Source organism: Gopherus evgoodei, chromosome 10 (genome assembly GCF_007399415.2).
Source record: "Gopherus evgoodei ecotype Sinaloan lineage chromosome 10, rGopEvg1_v1.p, whole genome shotgun sequence".
Taxonomy (NCBI): Eukaryota; Metazoa; Chordata; order Testudines; family Testudinidae; genus Gopherus; species Gopherus evgoodei.
In genome coordinates, this window is record NC_044331.1 from 78,238,633 (window position 1) to 78,257,659 (window position 19,027).

General features: G+C 49.2%; 1 protein-coding gene across 2 annotated transcripts; it reads right to left on the bottom strand.

The window, feature by feature from the left end:
• Nucleotides 1-6,845: 6,845 nt before the first annotated feature.
• TNFRSF13B (TNF receptor superfamily member 13B) lies at nt 6,846-16,228 on the bottom strand. Of its 2 annotated transcripts, XM_030578312.1 has the most exons (5): nt 16,151-16,214; nt 13,557-13,697; nt 12,129-12,245; nt 11,252-11,470; nt 6,846-7,279 (listed from the first exon to the last, which is right to left on the bottom strand). In XM_030578312.1, the coding sequence occupies exons 2-5, from the start codon at nt 13,693-13,695 to the stop codon at nt 6,996-6,998; spliced, it is 759 nt and encodes a 252-aa protein (XP_030434172.1). In that variant the 5' UTR covers nt 13,696-13,697; nt 16,151-16,214; the 3' UTR covers nt 6,846-6,995. The 2 variants fall into 2 exon arrangements, with proteins under 2 accessions (XP_030434172.1, XP_030434173.1); XM_030578313.1 differs by lacking the exon at nt 13,557-13,697 and having other exon boundaries at nt 16,151-16,228.
• Between the last annotated feature and the right edge of the window lie 2,799 nt (nt 16,229-19,027).

A 19,027-nucleotide genomic window follows, 5' to 3' on the forward strand; every position in this document is an offset into this window, starting at 1 on the left:
GCATATTGAACGCAGGTTTTTGCTGTAACATTGATCTCTGTATCCTGTACTGAAAGGTTTGTTGCTACTTCAGCAGTGGTAAATCACAGTACTGAATCCTGGTTATTGAGGGAAGGAGGGGATCATCTTTGTTCCTTTAGAAGTGGAAGGCCTGCCACTGTTCTAAAAACCAATGCTACATCAGTGGAATGCCCTTTGCTCTATACAGACCAATAGGCCCTACCCTTGTTCATCTCCTCTTTCCAAATGACGTGCAGATCACACTCTGTAGTTACATACATTGTAGAACTGGGAGATTACCTGCCCCAGTTTCACCCCCACCACTTCTAATCCAGCTGTCTCATAGAGGGGGCCACATCCCCTTCAACAGAGCTCCTACTGTATAAGAAAGTCTTACCATGCAATAAGATGGTTTCCCGCTGATTTAGAAGTTTACTGATCAAGTTACAGCTACCTAATTTGTTGACAGCCAGTAGCTAAAACCTGCCTGCTTCACCAACTGGTTATCCTCCTGTTGTTTCAACCCCTGACCTTAAACACTTCTTTAAAGCAGCTATTTTTTTTCCTTTGCATTGCTCCTTCTGCTCTGATGAAGGATCAGAAGAAGTTACCAATGACTAAGACTGCTATTGGAGAACCAGGTTCATCATAAAGTGTGTGTGTGTGTGGTGTGTTTAGGGGCCCGCAGTGTGCTTGGTTCTGCTCATGACAGAAAAATGAAGCCCAGAGAAAATTACAATATAGCATGTTGGCCCTACCCCCTCTCCCTGCCTCTAGACCAGGAGTTACTGGAGACAACTGCTTTATTGTGGTGCCCAGTAGAGGCTTGTACTATAAATTGTGAGTATGAGAGGAACTGTTTGCACCCACTAGCTCAATTCCTAGTAATAGAGGGAAACGTAACCAGTGTCTCAAAAGAGGAAGTACCTTCTGTCATGTGTGGTCAGAGCTATCGGGCCTGTCGTTAGACAGCAGCAACAGCAGCAGCCTTGACGCAAAGTCTATTGATTCTCTTGCGTCTGTTGCTTCAATATCTCTAATTGTTGTACTTTGGAGTTTATGTAAATAATTTGTCCCCTTGTTTAATTGACTGGTGCATCCCAGGCTACTTTTTTCTGTAGTATAGTCATACAGAGATTGTTTAAACACTGTCAGAGGTGGAAGGCGTGTGTGTGGTTACGTGGAGTGTTCCCCTCCCATTTGTCGTGGTCATGTTGGAAGGACTACGCAGGGTGCATGCTATTGTGGGCAACAGCGGCTCTCCCCTCCTCTGTTGCAGTGAGTGCCAGAGAATGGGCAGTGCTTAGTGGACATCACTGCCATTCTGGTTGCCTGGTAACCAGAGAGGAGGCCTGCCAGAGGGCAAATGGACTCTGAATGAATGTGAACGGTGTCGTGGCCTCCTCGTGCACACGAGCCTGTTGGTGCCCCAACTGAAAACGTATTGGTAGTGGCGGAGTGAGCTCTTTGATATTTGTCCCTTTCCACAGGAGACTGCTGCTCTTTTTAAACAATGAGGATATTTTCCTGGGAGTCGGGGGAAGGGGGGTCTGAGCTGTTTCTCTTAGGGTTGCCAACGCTTCAGGATTGTCCTGGAGTTTCCAGACATTAAAGATTATCGTGATGAAACCTCCAGGAATATCTCCAACCAAAATTGGCAACCGTAGTTTGCCCCAAATCACTAAGATGCTTACCCATGCATTGGAAGGAGCTGCACTTGAGAACCCAGAGCATTTGAGCTAAACTGGCACCTGTCAGATCTTTACAGCTTCATGTGCCACATCTTGGGAGTTTGGTAATGGGAGGTTGAGCCTTTCATCAGAAGGTGGCCAATTCAGCCCAGCCCAGGGTGGTGGTGGCTGAAAGTTATTACCATCAAAGGTTATGAAGCTTATGTAAAACCAAGTTTCTGTAGTCTCAACCCAGGTTCCAATGAACAAGGACCTGACAACTATCATAGTTGGTGCTGACTGGATGGGGAGATCATAACTGTTATTCCTTGGAGCCTGAGGCCTCCTCTTACTCCTAAGTGCACTCTGTCCATTGCATGCTTAGAGCCACACTGACACAGCTGTCTGGTACCTGTACAACTTTCCGTTGCTGAATACTGGGTGTCATTTTCCAGGGCTGTCAGTGAAGTACTTTCACCAGTACGAAATTCATCTACAAACAAAATATTGGTGCCGCATCACTGCAAATGATCCTTGTGTCACTTCTGTTAGTTCAAATAGGACATTTAAAGTTCCTCGTCCTGCTTTCCCAGTGCTGCTAGCAAAAGCCTCGTCCTGAAAAGAAACTGGATCAAACTGCAGTTTTATCTTCCTGGTTTATAAAACATCACATGGTTTAGAAAGAGCAATGATGACCTTCAGGTCAGGCTTTTCCTGGCATCTACTGACTGGCTCATTTTGTATCAATTCCCTCAACTTCCCCAGCTGGTCATCAACAGTCAGGAAACAGCCCCTCACCTTTAACCGCAGGTGCTTGGTTTAAAACTGCTTGGACCTTTAAATGGTGGTAGTGCTGGCTCTGATACTTTCACCCCCTCCCGATACAGTGGGCTTGTGCTAGTAGTGTTCAAGGAACTCAAGAAAAAAATATTCTCCTTTCTAAAAGGACCTTGAGTTCAGAGCTGAGGGCGGGGAAACAAGCTGTCCTAGCACTAAAATTCAGAGTGTATTAAGCATGGGACACTGGAAATTGCTCAGTAAGATAGGAAATATCTATTCTAAACCTCACTGACAAAAGATCTCGGGCACTGTATTGCACCTCGCACATAGTTACTGCAGTGCTGCAAACAAGCGACTTCATATTTTTAACAGGTTATAAAATATTGTTAGTTTGTTTCAGCCTCCTGGTAAGCAGACGTTACGCTTAGGCTGGCAACGTTTCGACATCTCCTTGTGTTTGAGAAAGCAGGCAGGATAAATGAGATTTTAAATAAAAGTTTGGAAAGGTTCCTTTTTCTAAATGTAAATGCCATGCAATAGAAAAGATGTCCCAGTCACTGCACTATAAAGAGAATATCCCTAGCCAATATAAAGGCCAAAAATACAACACACAAGAATAATGAGAGAGACAATTGCTGCCTGGAATATCATGAAGAAGAGCTCTGTATAGCTTGAAAGCTTGTCTCTGTCACCCAAAGAAGTTGGGCCACCATGTCTCTTGAATCTCATAAAGCAGATTAAGACAATGGAAATTCTGGACCAAATAGAAACAGTTAATTCAAACCAAGATGTGTGAAGTTACAGTACTCACATTAAAACAGTTTTTGAAGTGCTCCACTTTTACTTGGTTTCTGTTGAGTCCTGAAATTTCTCCTCTTTGTGAGGTGCAAGGTGATATCGGACATGTCTATTCACTGCTGAGTCACTGAAATGGTAGCTCCCCCAGAGACGAGTCCCATTCAGTAATGGAGCCACTCAACTGGGGAAGGTTTTCAAAATAATTTTTAGAAACGCATTGTATGTGAAAAGTGATTCTTGGGAGTATTCTAACCAGTCGCTACGATGGTTTTAGTGTCTGTCCTAGCTGCCACCTCGGCAGTGTCATGGATCAGTCAGAGCCAGTCACCTCCCCACCCACCCAGGAGGTCCATTTTTAGCATCTCAGAAATACAAGTGGCAATCTGGCTTGCCCCACACTCCTTGCAGAACTTTCTCTGCTTCAAGGAATCTTCTGTGTGTGTATGTCTACACTACGGGATTATTCTGTTTTTACATAAACCGGTTTTGTAAAACAGATTGTATAAAGTCGAGTGCATGTGGCCACACTAAGCACATTAATTCGACGGTGTGCGTGCATGGTCCAAGGCTAGTGTTGATTTTCTGGAGCATTGCACTGTGGGTAGCTATTCCGTAGCTATCCCATAGTTCCCGCAGTCTCCCCCGCCCCTTGGAATTCTGGGTTGAGATCCCAGTGCCTGATGGGGCAAAAATCATTGTCGCGGGTGGTTCTGGGTAAATGTTGTCAGTCATTCCTTCCTCCGGGAAAGCAACAGCAGACAATCATTTCGCACCCTTTTTCCCTGGATTGCCCTGGCAGGCGCCATAGCACGGCAACCATGGACCCCGTTCAGCCTTTTTTTACTGTCGCCGTATGTGTACTGGATGCCGCTGACAGAGGCGATACTGCAGCGCTACACAGCAGCATTCATTTGCCTTTGCATGACAGCAGAGACGGTTATCTGTCGTTCTGTACCATCTGCTGCTGTCATGGGTGCCCCTGGCTGAGGTCAGCCGGGGGTGCAAAGACAAAAATGGGAATGACCCCATGGGTCATTCCCTCCTTTATGGTATCTAAAAATAGTCAGTCCTGCCTAGAATATGGGGCAAGTGTACTAGAGAACCAGAGAGCACAGCCGCTCCATGTCAGATCCCGCAGAAATGATGAGCTGCATGGCATTCTAGGGGGTGTCCCTGCAGCAACCCCACCCGTTGCTTCCCTCCTCACCAAACCTTCCTGGGCTACCATGGCAGTGTCCCTGCCATTTGTGTGATGAACTAATAAAGAATGCAGGAATAACACTGACTTGTTACTGAGATAAAATGAGGGGGAGGCAGCCTCCAGCTGCTATGACAGTCCAGGCAGGACATTAAGTGGTACAGGGGAGAGGAGCCCAGCATCCCGCTGCTATGATAGTCCAGGCAGTACAGAATCTTTTCTTTACACATGAAAGGGAGGGGGCTGATGGAGCTCAGTCCCCAGTTGCTATGATTAGGACGGTTACCAGCCGTTCTGTACCATCTACTGGGAATGACTGGGAATTATTCCTATTTTTACCCAGGGGCCCCGTCTAGCCTCACCTTAGGCCAGCCAGGAGCACTCACAGGCTGATGATGACGACGGATAGCAGTCATATTGTACCATCTGCCACTGGGGAGAGGAGGGGAGCGGATACTGCTCTTCACTGCTGCAGCATCGCGTCTACCAGCAGCATTCAGTAGACATAGGGTGACATTGAAAAAAGTCAAGAAACGATTTTTTTCCCTTTTCTTTCATGGGGGGGGGGACGACGGAGTACATTGACAAGCTATACCCTGAGCCACCCCGGACAATGTGTTTGACCCTACAGGCATTGGGAGCTCAGCCAAGAATGCAAATGCTTTTCGAAGACTGCTGGGGACTGTGGGATAGCTGGAGTCCTCAGTACCCCCTCCCTCCCTTCATGAGCGTCCATTTGATTCTTTGGCTTTCTGGTAACGCTTGTCACGCAGCACTGTGCTGTGGACTCTGTACCATGGCCTGGAGATTTTTTTCAAATGCTTTGGCATTTCGTCTTCTGTAACGGAGCTCTGATGGAACAGATTTGTCTCCCCATACAGCGGTCAGATCCAGTTACTCCCGTACAGTCCACGCTGGAGCTCTTTTTGGATTTGGGACTGCATGGCCACCCGTGCTGATCAGAACTCCACGCTGGGCAAACAGAAAATGCAATTCAAAAGTTCACGGGGCTTTTCCTGTTTACCTGGGCAGTGCATCCGAGTTCAGATTGCTGTCCAGAGCGGTCACAATGGTGCACTGTGGGATACCGCCCGGAGGCCAATACCGTCGATTTGCAGCCACACACCCTAATCCGATATGGTAATACCGATTTCAGCGCTACTCCTCTTGTCGAGGAGAAGTACAGAAACCAATTTAAAGAGCTCTTTATATCAATATAAAGGGCCTCGTGTGGACGGGTACAGCGTTAAATCGGTTTAACGCTGCTAAAATCGGTTTAAATGTGTAGTGTAGACCAGGCCTGTGGAAGCTGAAGAACATGCTCCTATTGTCACCATAACACGTAGCCATCAATGAGTTCTCAAGGCAGCATGGTCCTGCCAGGCAGCACAGCTGTTCCATCACAGGGCTAGTATAGTTTAGCTTTCCTCTGCTAGCAGTGGCTGCTACTGAAGCTTGGATCTGAACTCATGGTGCCATAATGGTAGGTGGCAGGAGAAGCATCAAGGCCAAATGTTATCTGTAACTAGAAGACAAAGGTCTGAGACATTTATAACAACTTTTAAAATAGCTCTTTAAAATCCCTGTTCATTTTAATCATTAAGAAAAGAATTTTGGGAGAAGGGGGGTTTCCTGGCTGAAACCCAGAACGATGATTGAAAGAGCTGGGCATGTTTAGAGAAGAGAAGGCTGGGGTGGGAGGGGGCATGGTAACATCTTCAAATATGTAAAAGGTTGTTATAAAGAGGACAGTGATCAATTATTCTCCACATCCACTGAGGGTAGGACAAGAAGCAATCAGCTTAGTATGCGCTCGGGAAGATTTAGGTTAGATATTAGGAAAAGCTTTCTAACTCTAAGGCTAGTTAAGTACTGGAATAGGTTACCAAGGGAGGTTGGGGGATCTCTGCCATTGGAGGCTTTTAAGAACAGTTTAGACAAGTTCCTGACCGGGATGATGTACATACTTGGTTCCTGCTTCAGTACGGAAATGGAGCAGAGGACCTCTTGAGGTCCCTTCCAGTCCTACATTTCTGTGAGTCTATGGGTGAAGTGTCAAGCTGCACAATATCTCGGGAGTTTATGAAATATGGGGATGAAGAACTTGCTACTTGTGCTCTGGTGGACTAGGGCTAGCACTGACTAGCTGCAGTGGATCCAGTTTCTCTGCATCTGTCCCCTTTATAAAATACATGTCACTCCCGTTGCTTGAGAATTGCTTTGAAAAGCCTGATTTAATTTTTGGTTCCACTGACACTAGAGTCTTAGAAGAACCTGGAGAGGTCAGGTTAGAGGATGTGTGATGCTATATGGAAAGGATGCAAGAGACTTTTATGGTGAGTGCATAACAATCATGAGAATTTTATTTCCATAATAGAGGAAAATAGTGACTGTCCACAGTCTGTTTCCATGGTGTGAAGGTAGCTTCTATCGTGATTGGCAGGCAAGGTACAGTTGTGTTTTACTGAAGATTGACAGCAAGGATCAAATGCAAGCAGCTTTATTCTGAGTGTGGGGAGTGTTACTTCTCTCCCTGATCGCTGCATTGCTCAATGAGTTAATGTCATCGGTGTCTTCTCTTGTGATGGGGAGCATATGATTTTGAAATGGCCATCCTCAGGGGTGGGGATAGCCCCAGCACTTCCTGTGCTGGATACCCCAGCCTGTGAGGCAGTAGCCCTTGCTCCAGGATGATAGGAGGAGCTGTGACATGCTTTGGTCTCCTGCATGGCAGGTCCTTGTTCAGGGAAGCAGAAGCCACAGGTTTCCACAGGCTCTGGTAGTCTACTCCCAGTGGAGCCACCTCCAACGCTCCCCGCTTCCACTAAGTGATCTGTAAAGACACAACCTGTATTAGAGCAAAGGTTTCCAAGGGGCAGGTGCCACATCTTTGTAGGAGTCTAGCTCGTGTCTTCCTCCCCTTCCATGTGTGATCCTGGATGGAGAGCCACCTCCTTCGTGACCACACAACAGCCCTGAGACTACAGCAACTGCTGACGGGGAAGGGCAGCATTAGGAAAAGGCCATGTACTATTGACTTCTTTAAATGAGATTTAACAGCTAGGAGCAAGGAGAACCAGTGCCATGTGATGTTCTGTCGAACACCAATGGATGGGAGAATGTACAGGGCTCGTCCTAGGACTGGAGAGGACATCCATTTCCTGCCCTACCTGAACCAAAACCTGGTGCATGGTATGTGTCCCGTTGCCTTTGAACAAACTGAGGGCTGTGTAGCTGCCTAGGTCTAACCCCTTGACTTTGTGTAGAGATGTAGGTCTCAAGGAAAGACAGATCTCTGCTGCGGGGGCTGAATCAAGTAATATAGTCCTCAGATACAGGTGGGTGGCAGTGGCGATGGGGGTTATTACAACACTACTAGGAATATAAATAACTTTGATACTTGTAGTTGTACATACAAATAGATACAAATAGTTGTACTGCCCTTTGATTGGCCGTTCCCACTGCTGAGTGTGCAGCTTGAAGACTGCAGCGATGTGAGAAACCGGAGTGCAACTAACTGGCCTCTTGATCCATTGTCCAAATGGAGTGAAATGCAAAAAACTGCCCCACAGCTGAAAGAATTCTCAAAATGAGATGGGCAGAGCATTCCGTCCTCATCACCTAGGATCTTCTTAGGATGAAGGGGAATAATAATTGTACTGAAAATACAATAAATCGTTTCCAACCTGAAGGAGGCCCTTTAAAATCAATCCCCGGTGCCACAGTGTCCTCAGACAAATGCTGATAGGAATATTACGTTTCTGCACTGAAAAGTGACCTAAAAGTGACCCATTAGGTTGCAAGTTTGATTTTCCGTATCGATGAGATGGAAGGGAGAGACCATCAATCTGGCCCCCATCACTGGTGCATCTGAGGCCCTCATGGTCTTTTTAATGAATGTATCCTCACAACACTCCTGTGAGGCAGGGCAGAGCTGTTATCCCCATCATACAGATGGGGAACTGAGGCACAGAGAACAGGGCCCAGATGGCCTTAAGGCAGCTGTTTTCAAACTGTGGGTCGGGACCCCAAAGTGGGTCACAACCCCATTTTAATGGGGTTGCTAGGGCTGGCCTAGACTTGCTGGGGGCCGGGCTGACGCCCAAGTCCCACCTCCTGGGGCCAAAGCCCAAGGGCTTCAGCTTTGGCCCCCTGACCTGGGGAAGTGGGGTTCAGGCTTTGCCCCACCCCCAAGCAGTGGGACTTGGGCATTGGCTTTGGCCCCCCTCCTGGGGCAGCAGGGCTCAAGTGGGCTCAGGCTTCGGTCCCCGCTCCTGAAGTTGTGTAGTAATTATTGTCAGAAGGGGGTCACGGTGCAGTGAAGTTTGAGAACTCCTGGGCTAAGGTATTTAGACACCGAACTTACATTGCAATCAGTCAGAGTTAGGACTCAGATCTGTAAAGGTCAGTGCTCACCGTCGCACCACTAGCTGATTTAAGAGCCTAAATCTCATTTTGAAAATGAATTTAGGCACTGAGGTGTCTAAATCCTATTGGCTGTTGAGTGCAACACCTAAATATTTTTAAAAATCTGGGCCTAAGTGACCGGCCCGAGGTCACACAAGAAGTCTGTGGCACAGCAGGGAATGGAACTGGGTCTCCTGAGTCCCAGGCTAGCATGGTATCATAAATTACCATCAATCTGGTACCGGAGGAGAACCGTTTTCAATTCTCTTTTCCTTTCCCTGCTCTCGGGTGCCTCTCCCTAGTCTTTGTTTTCTCTCTCTCATTCAGCTGCTTACTCCCCAGGACAGGGATCTGCCCATCCTGTGTATCTCCAGGCTATCAGGAACCAAAATAGTGCTATTTTGCCCAGACTATTTTTCAAAGCAAGGGCCCACCTGCCTGTAAACAGGCTGGCTCACTGCTCAGCCAAAGCCACAATCAAGTCTTTAGGGCCTGAGCCTGCAGCTGCCTTGGGCCTCTATCTGCCTCTGAAGCCCCTGATATTCAGCCTGCCCAGCCAGCCCCTAATGAGCAAGTGGGAAGCCACTGTTAAATTACCCCCAGGGCAGCCAAATCACTGCCCTGACCAAACGAACACAGACCTGTGATCATTATCAAAGGATGATCAGCCTTGTTTCTTGATTGGCTGGCTGATTAATTAGACACACTTATTTTTCACTACCTTTCATTCCTGGGATTTCACCAGCTGCCTCCTAGCCCTTGCCAACCCGAGGAGGGAGAGCCCAGGGCCGTTAATCAGTGGCTACACAGCTCTGCTCCTTTGAACGGCAATGCACAGTCCAGCCTGGCAGTTGAGGTTCTAGTCCCACCTCTGCCATGGACTTAAAGCTCTCTGGATCTTGTTTCTCCAGCTGTAAAATGAACCTCACATAAACGATATTTAATGTTCCTGATGTGCTTCGAGATCCTCAGATGCATGGTGCTTTAGATCAAAGCGCTGTATTAGCTTGATTATTCCTAGACAGCAGGCTTAGCTTTAGGTGCCAATTCTTGCTTTCATGCCTGCTGTTGTACAGTTTAAAATACAACTACAAGCAGCGAGCTGCCATGGAACGAGAGGATTGCGTCAGGATTGTACGGCAGCTGCAGGCCTGGGGAGCCTGAAACAGTGATGGCTTGGCTTGCATAGTTCAGCTGACAAGCATTTCTGTGGCAGCTGTCCCAGGTGTGCCACAAACCACCTCGTGCCCATTCTGAAGAGTCTTCTCTTTACCTGCGGTTGCACTTTGGTAGCTGAACGCTGGTGACTGGATCATGTCCTATGCTAATGTTCTCTTTTAATAAGCATTAGCAGTTCAAAGGGCTCCAGAGAGCAGCTTGCATTAAATGCCCAAGATCTCAAAGCCTTTACCAAGGTGGTTACAGGTGTAATGGAGGTACAGAGAGTCTGCATCTTGGCTAAGATCATGCACCAAGCCGATGTCAGAACCAGGATTAGGCCTAGATGTGTCTACAGACATGGCCCGCAGAGCTGTAGTGTCTGAGCACCTCACAGCCATTAATAAATGCATCTGTGTAACGACCAGTCTGAGGTGAGGAAGTTTACAGGTGAGGCTCTAGGGCTCTGAGATTGCAACTTGCCCAAATTCACACAGGAACTTTGCAGCATAGTCATGAATGGAGAGACAGGTGCTGGTCTCAGTCCATTACTTTAACCACACGACCATTGTCCCTGGTCTCTAGGCTCTTGGGTTCACGGCTAATCCATTGGCCTGTTCTGCTAGGGAACATTCTTGAACGTAGTTCTGGATGCAATTCTCTGGCCTGTGCTTGGCAGGTCAGACTAGATGATCAGAATGGTTCCTTCTGGCCTTCCCCTCTGTGAGCAAAATCTTTTCAGAGGCTCACGAAGAGATGCACTTAGGGGACAGGTGAGAGAACTCAGCATTAGGCTCCCAGGACTGACCCATGCCCAGAAACATTCTCCGCTCCTGAGAAGCAGCACACACCCTTCAAGGGCCTGCCTGGTTTGCAACTGTGTGACATACTGAGATAGACACAAGAACTCAGGCCTGTGCCCCAGGAAGGACAGTACCCTTTGTACCTCCTCCTTTTCTCTACGGTACATGACTAAGAGCTTAGTCACTGCTTTCCTCCCTCGGGCACGGAGTAGCAGCCAGAGAGCACCAGTTCATCCTATAACCATTCCTCTGGCCGGTAGCAGGTATGGAACGCTGTCCTCTTCCCAGCTAGAGAGACTGCGACGGCATGTTCTTTGGTGTCTGAATCTATCTCCTAGCTCAGGTTTGTTAGTGGGTACTTCTAGCCATTCACAATCTCCCCGTTTGACTGTGTCCTGTAACCTCTCTCTTTTCTCCAGCAGCTGGTACTTACTTACCTTTTGAGGAATCCTCTCTCTTGTGGCAGGTCCCAGGGGTGGGCTGGCAGGAGACCTCCGCTCCCCTCCTTTTGAAGTGGGTCCAGCCCACCAGCAAAGAGCAGATCACGGTGCAAAGGCAGAGCGCCAGCAGCAGGTAGACAACCAGCCATTGGTCCTGATCATTGCCTAGCTTCTGCTCCAGAGCAGGCATTCTGGATGAGGTAGTTACAAGTTTATCTGAAAGTCAAACACAACCACATCCATGTTGTCCAGTGCAGGGCAGGAAGGGATTCGTTGCCCTGGCGATACAGCAGTCAGATAAAGACTCTGAACCTGCCTTGGACACATTCCCATCTGCAGGGGTGTCCCCTTCTATGTGGCAAGTGGAGCAGCCCTTGTTCTGTTCAGCTTCACCCCCTCTCTATGTAAGCACCTTGCAAGGCTCTTCCTCCCCCCACAGTGTGCAATTCTTGAGGATATGGAGAAGTTCCCCACCACCACCCCTAGCCCAAGGCAGCACAGCAAGGTGAGAAGCACTACACCATGATAGATCCAGCAAACAATAGTGCAAAACAAAGAAACGTACAAAGGAGGAGGGGGAAACACAGTTCTTGGCAGGAGATGGAGAGCCAAGGGCAGATAGCATAGGCTGAGGGAAGAGCATGCCCTGGTATTTCCTTCCCCACCTTCCTAGCTAATACAGTCTAATCAAAAGCTCCTGAGAGGGCTTGGAGTCAGCTGACATCTGCCCAGAGCCAGGGAAAGAAGTTGCACCTATCCGTCGTCCTACCTTGGCCCTCAGGTTTAAATGTCCCCAAAGCAAAGCTTGCATGAGCACGGAGCCTGCCTCCCACCCTTCACGAGAGCGCTTGCCAGATGCATTCTGCAGCCTTACTTTCACAGAACGGGAGACACTGGATTGGGTGCTGCCCACAGATGCCTGAGCAGTTGATGCATTTTCTCAAGAGCTCATCGTAGTAGGAGCCGGGTTGCTTGATGCAGTCCATTGATGCTGGAGAATGAAAGGGAGAGAGAAACGCATCCTGCTCAATATGTCACGAGAGGAACTGCTGCTGTGGGAGAGGCTAGAGCTACGCGCTGGGGCCTGCTTACAGGGGCTGGGGTAGCCTTGGTATCCGAGCAGAACCAGTGCTGCCAGTTTTGTCAGGAGACTCACAATATTTGGTGGTTTTGCTAAAGCCCCAGCATGGAAAGACAGGAACATCTAATAAAGTAAAGGCCTTGGCCTCGTGGGGCAGAGAACAGCCTGAAACTGTGAGCCCAGGACGACCTCAGAGATTAAAAACCTGAAGGCAGAAGAAAAATCTTCCAAAGGTTTTGTTTTTAGAGTCCTAGAGTTTAAGGCCAGAAAAGTCTACCACATCATCCTGTATATCACTAGCTGAAGCCACCCCAGCATCTACACACTAAACCCCAAACCAGAATTAGACCTAAGGAGTGCAGTCCTCAGCAGCATAAACTCTTCTGTCCCACAAGCAGAGAATGGGAGGGGCTGAGGAAAGCCCCCAGTCTGAGATGCCACTCTTTAGTTAATAACCAGGTCCTATCACCTGGAGCAGTATGGGAAATCTGCCCTGGGGTTGTCCCATCCAGATGCAGGTGGTGGTGAGCTCAGGGCCTCCTGCCCCCTCACTGGAACCTGTGGGCTGCTGATTATCATTCTAGTTTTAAGATGCAGATCTCACAGAGCGAGCCTCTTCTCTGCACAGAGGAGGAGTGAGCGAGCAGCTGTGGGGGTCTGCAAGGAACTGGCCCTGAGAAGGGGGATCAGCTGGAGCTGTGGGACAAGGAACAGATCTCCTACAAACTGGTTCCTGGGGCATGCTGGGACTGGCTGAGCCAGCCATGCGGGGAGCAGGCACTAACTGTCGCATTTCCCTAACCATTCTGGCGTCAGATACTTGTCTGAGAAAACTACTCAGTTGAAGCCAATGCAGAGCTTTGACTGAGATATTTTCAGGTGCCAGCTAGAAGCTGGACTTCACTATCACCCCTGTTGCTAGCTGCTTCTTCAGAACTGTCCCGCTTCCTACCAGCATATTGGCCCCCAGCCTCCCTGTTTTCCTCAGTGGGAAGGCACTGGCTCCCAGGGGTGAGGGCTGAGTTCCTGTGTGTTATCCAAAAGCCTCTACACCCAGCCCCTTGCAGTGTCACGCTGTTAAAGTCCTTCAGCCAAGTCACCTCCCTGTTGCAGCCCAATGGGATAATAGAAATGTCTAAAGACAAATGCACCCACATGCCAAATGTGGTGCAGTGCCCAGTATACGCACGTGGCTGGCCAGCCAGCTCCCTAGGCACTCACCGCAGAAGGTAGTGCATCTCTCCACACTGGGCCGATTACATGCAACTCTGCAGGAGATGCATTGGCACAGGAGATTGTCCCAGTACTGCTGTTCTGTGCAATTGGTCATGGCCTTCCACCTTGGGCACATCAAAAGCATGTCTGAAAAACAGAAGGGAATGGGGGGAGATCTGAAGACACCCCAAACCTGGTAGCCTTGAGTGCTGGAGAGGAGTCAGCTGGTTAATTAGCACAGAGCGTGTTTGACCAGTGGACGTATTCTCCTGCATGGGCCTTAGGGATGAACATGTGCCCGTCCCTTGTGTGCCCTAAGCCGCCAGCCAGGCATTTGTCAAGACTGTAAGACTGGACAAAAGGAGTGTTCTTGGGGAGTTGTTCCGGAGTCAGATCAACTGAGGGCCTGGAGCTGCAACCACCCATCCCTTGCCTTTACTTATTCCAAGGACAGTCCAGGCTATGACACTGGGGAGAACATCTTGATTCCCATAGCAACCCCTTCCTATTTGCATCCTCCTCAGGATTTAGATGAGAAGGGCCCAGAATCACACACGTAGTTAGGCACCTACTTTCCATTGATTTCAGTGGCATGGTGCCATGCCTCCCTTGCTCCGCTTTGTGAGCTGCACATTGTGTGCGCGCGTGTGTATGTGTGTCAGAGAGAGAGAGAGGGGGGCTTTTCGTCAGATATGATTGAACATGTGCAGAAAGGACTAAGCTGCCAGATGAAAAGGTCAGGCATGATGAAGATGTGAAATTTACAAATAGGAAGGGCTTGGCAGACAACCGTGTTCAAGTGAGACACAACTAGCCATGCACTTTTGTATCACGGGCCCCATCAAACTGCTCTAATGCAGGCAGGCTTGGCTTGCTTCCAGGGGACCCAACAAAGGGCAGAACCAGGGCTGTGGATCTGAGCAACGAGCTCCCAGCAGTGCTGCTAAACAGAATTGGGTTTTAATCACAGCCAGTGTCAGCTAGCTGAGAAGTGGGGCCCTGAACCCAGCTGCATTTGCAGTATTGAGGAGGCCTAGATCAAAGCGTCTGCTTACCTGTAAAGGTACCAGACCCAAGGCTGAGGGCAAAGAGCTTGCTGGTGTCCCCTGTGACTTCCAGGAGCTTCCCCTTCCGGGGTGCTTGAGGCCTGATTCTCCACACCATGTGCCTCGGGGTGCCCGTTACATCAGAGATAAGTGGATGTAAAATGCTCCCATTCTGACAAGGTGGAGTATTACCCCTGCTTTGCACAACTATAAACTGCACAAGGTGAAAGGCCGCAGAGAGCCTGACCGGATCATCTTCAATGGCAAATACAGTTGTTCGCATTCCTTCTGGAAATTGGCCAGTCTCTATTTAAGTAGAAACAATGAGCTGATCTCCAGAGCGGGCTTGGGCTCAGGAGGCCTCTGAGCTCATCAGCTCTTCTGGCAAGAAGCTGCCACCAAAGAGCCAACACTTGGGGTGTGAGGAGAATTCCGCCCCCTTGAATGTGACAGTGACGAGGGCTGGATGGTGCTACGTGGGCCTGAGATTGTCCATGTGCTTCCGAGATCATGGCGGGGTCCAGCTGGAACTTGAAGCCAAAACCACATGGGTGATTCCGGATGCCACAAGCTGATCCCAAGCCGGCAGGATATTTGGAAAGGGTTTGGCTCTGAGGTTGTGGGATTGGCCCATAGTTGCTGTTCTAGTGCCTGTCTTTGATCTTTTCTCACCCAGGTAGGTCCTCAGCAATAACAAATGTGTGGCTTCTGCTCTGAGCTGCCAGGCAGCACAGCTGGGGTTTTCAGTGGTGCAGCCACATGGCAGAGCTCAGCACCTCCTCCCTGCCTGGCCTGGGACTGTGGCTTCCAGCATTCACAACACCCAGTGTGCAAACAGCTGCTTGTAACACACAACTCTAGAAACCTGCTGAGGCCCGAGTGGAGGCCTTTGTCTGGGGATCTGCACCATGGTAACTACCACACTGTCTCTGGGGCCCTAGTGCTCTGCCGTTCTCCGGCAGCCAAGCTGGAGGTGGAACTCAGGATGCCTGACTCCTCATCTCCTGCTCTACCATCCAGTCTCCAAGGGTCCAAATCTTTCCAAGCTCCCTGGGTGCTAGGTAGTCGATGGTTTGAAAGAGGCACTCACAGCACGTGGGCCTTAGCACTGTGTTAACAACCCCTCAGTGCAGGGACTGAGCCTGATCCAGCCTGGCCATGTGCAGCAGGGTGGCACCGTCCTGCCCTCTCTTGAGGAAGAGATGTTAAAGGGCAGAGCAGGGGCCCCAGTTTCACCTCCCCGTGGTGGACGAGTAGGGGCTACGTTCCCCTCCCATCTCTTGTATAGAAGCTCAGGCTGGATGCATTCTCCCCCAACCTCCCGAGGGAGCAGTAGGTGGGTTTTCAAAATGGCAGTGGAATGTGCATGCAGTTAAATTAAAGGCTACCAAGCAACTGAGGCTGCCTTCCCCTCCGTGCAGGAGATCTTACCAGCCACCTACCTCCACGGCTGCCCCATAGCAGCAGACTCTGCTGTTCTCTGCCCACTCCAGTCCCAGCCTACTCCCCTCACCCATCCTTGCTGCCTAATAAAAGAGGGGGCAGGATACTCACCCTCAGTCTCTTCTCAGGCCAAGTCTAGTCTCCCCCAGGTCCTGCCATCTCACTGTGAGCTCCAGCCCCTGAGCCTGCTCGTTACTCATGAGGTTTATTATTAGAGTTAGATTTGATTAGAACCTGGGCCATGTGTTTCCTGGGGTTTCCCCACACATTCTTTCTACGCAAATGAACCTGACATGTGAATGATTGAGTTGACTCTGGTGGGGCATCCCTGGGCCAGATGTGCAGTGGCCACAGAACCCCGACAGGCCTTGGCGTGGTGCCGTGTTGCGGTGGGTGTGAAAACGCCAGGAAGGGAGCGGATGCAGCAGCCACAACTTCATCAATGGAATTCTGCCGCAAGGTGCCTCCAGCACATGGGCTTGGTGGTACCCCAGAGTCGCTAATTCATGGAAAACAGCTCAGCTGAACCAGCAGGAGACTTCTGCTGGAGGCACGTCACATTACCATGGCACCTCCACGGGTCTGTCGGTCTGTCCATGCTCTGCTCCCCCTGGGTCAGGAACCAAACATGCAAAGAAGAGAAAACAGGAGGGAGAGAGGTTCTTCCACCACATTACAATAAACATTTTCCAGACTAAAATTACCATAGAATAGTGCACCTTTAAAAGACAACAAAAGGGGGACGGTCTTGCTACGTGAAGCACACTGTGCAGCTGGTCTATGTAGTTGGTGTTGATCGGGTTGTATTCCAGTGCAGTGAATTGGTACGCTGAGGCTTTGTGAGTGCTGAGAATGTTTCCCTACAATCTCCTATGTTTGCTACCTCTGGTCCAGCTCCAGCAGCTGGCATTAGATTTTCCAGTGCTCTGTGCCCTCAATTGCAACCAGATTTTCAACAGAGCTCAGCATCCACTGGGACACTGAATTGGGAGCCTAAATGGGAGCTGAGCTCTTTTGACAATCCAGCCAATGAAGCAGGAATGGAAAGAGCTGCCAGAGGAAGCCATTTGCAATGCACGAGAAGTTTTACTGGCCCAGAGAACCCATGAATGATGCTACGTGCACCTGAGCACCAATTCCTGGCATGTTAGTAACTCACAATTTCCCTATGTGCAGACACAAGGCACTCCCCTAACAAGCCACGATCGTGGATGCTGAGTTCTGGTGAAAATCTGGTCCATAATGTAGACAAGGTGCCAGCCACCATAAATATGATAGGAGTTATGGAGTGTAAGGCGAGAAATATAGGCCACTGCCACCACCTGCCCACTAAACCCAGCAGCTGAAATTAGACCGAATTATTTCAGCTTGCAAGGGACTAGATTATTATATGCCACCAGCAGAGAACAGAAGGGACCGAGGCCCCCACGATGTCAGAGAAATGATTAAGTGAGATATACTCAGCTAATCCCGCCAAGTGACCCACACAAAAAAAAACCAAGTTCAAGGCCAATATGAGCTGGGGGAAATTCCTGGCTGACTCCACGTAGGGCAAACTGTTAGACCCTGAGCATGTGAGCAAGAACCAGCCAGCCAAGCAACTGAGACAGAGAGTCCCGGCCCTCTCCACCCAAAGACCCATCTCTGGCCATGGCCAGCCCTGATACTGCAGAGGAAGAAGGTCAAACAAAACCAAATAGGTTGGGGAGAATCCCTCCCTGACCCTTAAGCACTGTACTGTGAAAACTGTGTAATCTAATGTTGGTCAGGGAAGGGCTACGTAAAGTGGTATTTAAGCTCGCTACCCCGTGTTACCCGCTCAATTTAGGGCACCCTGCCTATACCCTTCTGAGTGCTCAAGGAGTGACTCAATCAATTTAGGCACCCCCCCCCACCCTTTCCCTTCCAAGGGCTCCGGGTGTGTCAGGCACCTATCCTTACCCACGGCGCTCAGGAAGAAACATGGTCAATTTAAGTACCCACCCTTCCTCTCAGGGCTCTACGGGTCAGCGGAACCTTTTCCTACTGGAAGAGGCTTACGCAGTTGTGCTCTAAACATCTATTAATTAGCAACACACAGAATACGGATACCAAGCAAATCTCTTATGCTCACTGCTCCCAATATGCAGACAGATTTTTACCTGAGAGCCAGTCAGGGATTCATCTGCGGGCTCCTGGCGATGCCTCTGGACATCACGGTTGTGCAGAAGGGTCAAAGTTCCCGCAGCTTGATGTCGCGCTGCAGGGCGGAAACAGTTCTCAAAGAGCATTGTGTTTCATTTACATTCTATAGGAAAAACTAGCTCCCTCCTTCAAATGTACTATTGTACATTTGTACTAATGTAATGGGATCATATTATCCCATGCACCTAAATAACAAACATTTAACCAATTACGCACTGGCACCTCTGTGTCCTTCCCGCCCACGTTTTTTACATTTTATCTTTTATGCCCAAATTGTAACTTAGTTGTGACCTTCTCTGCTCATGCAGATGCTCAGCATTAAAATGCTGCTCAGAGTTTATCTTATCATTTATTTCGTCTCTTTCTGTGTCTTTCTAATTTCCCAGTGCTTGGCCGTCTCTACAACCTTGGTGGTTAAAACTCTCTAGGCACATTCCTGAGGTGGGGGTGCTTTAGCAGGAGCAGAACAGTCTTTTTTCAGTTTTAGGGGTGAACTCCCTGAGTTTCACCCAAAGCTGGCTTAATATGGGGGGTGGGTGTTGATCAGGTCTCAGGCATACACCTGCACCTTGTCTGTTGTGCTTCCACTGCTGTTACAGTAGCTGCTTTGCACTGGTGGTAGCGACCGTGGACAACTTTTGGCAGGAAAGAAAATGCCCTTGTGTAAACGTATAAACCCCCCGTAAGGCTCAGTATTAAGATCTCGCTACAGCCTCTATCCAGCGTGCTGTGCATTCACCTGACAGGACTGACAGCATGCTCCTGTGTTGAACATGGGCTGAATTTGGGGGCTAATCAGGACTC

What these genes read in the sequence shown, in the direction of transcription:
- TNFRSF13B (XM_030578312.1), bottom strand. Translation starts at nt 13,695, where the DNA reads ATGCTTTTGATGTGCCCAAGGTGGAAGGCCATGACCAATTGCACAGAA. An exon ending in GAGATGCACTACCTTCTGCG is followed by an intron (nt 12,246 to 13,556) that starts GTGAGTGCCTAG and finishes TTCATTCTCCAG; the next exon opens with CATCAATGGACTGCATCAAG. An exon ending in GAGAGAGGATTCCTCAAAAG is followed by an intron (nt 7,280 to 11,251) that starts GTAAGTAAGTAC and finishes GTGTCTTTACAG; the next exon opens with ATCACTTAGTGGAAGCGGGG.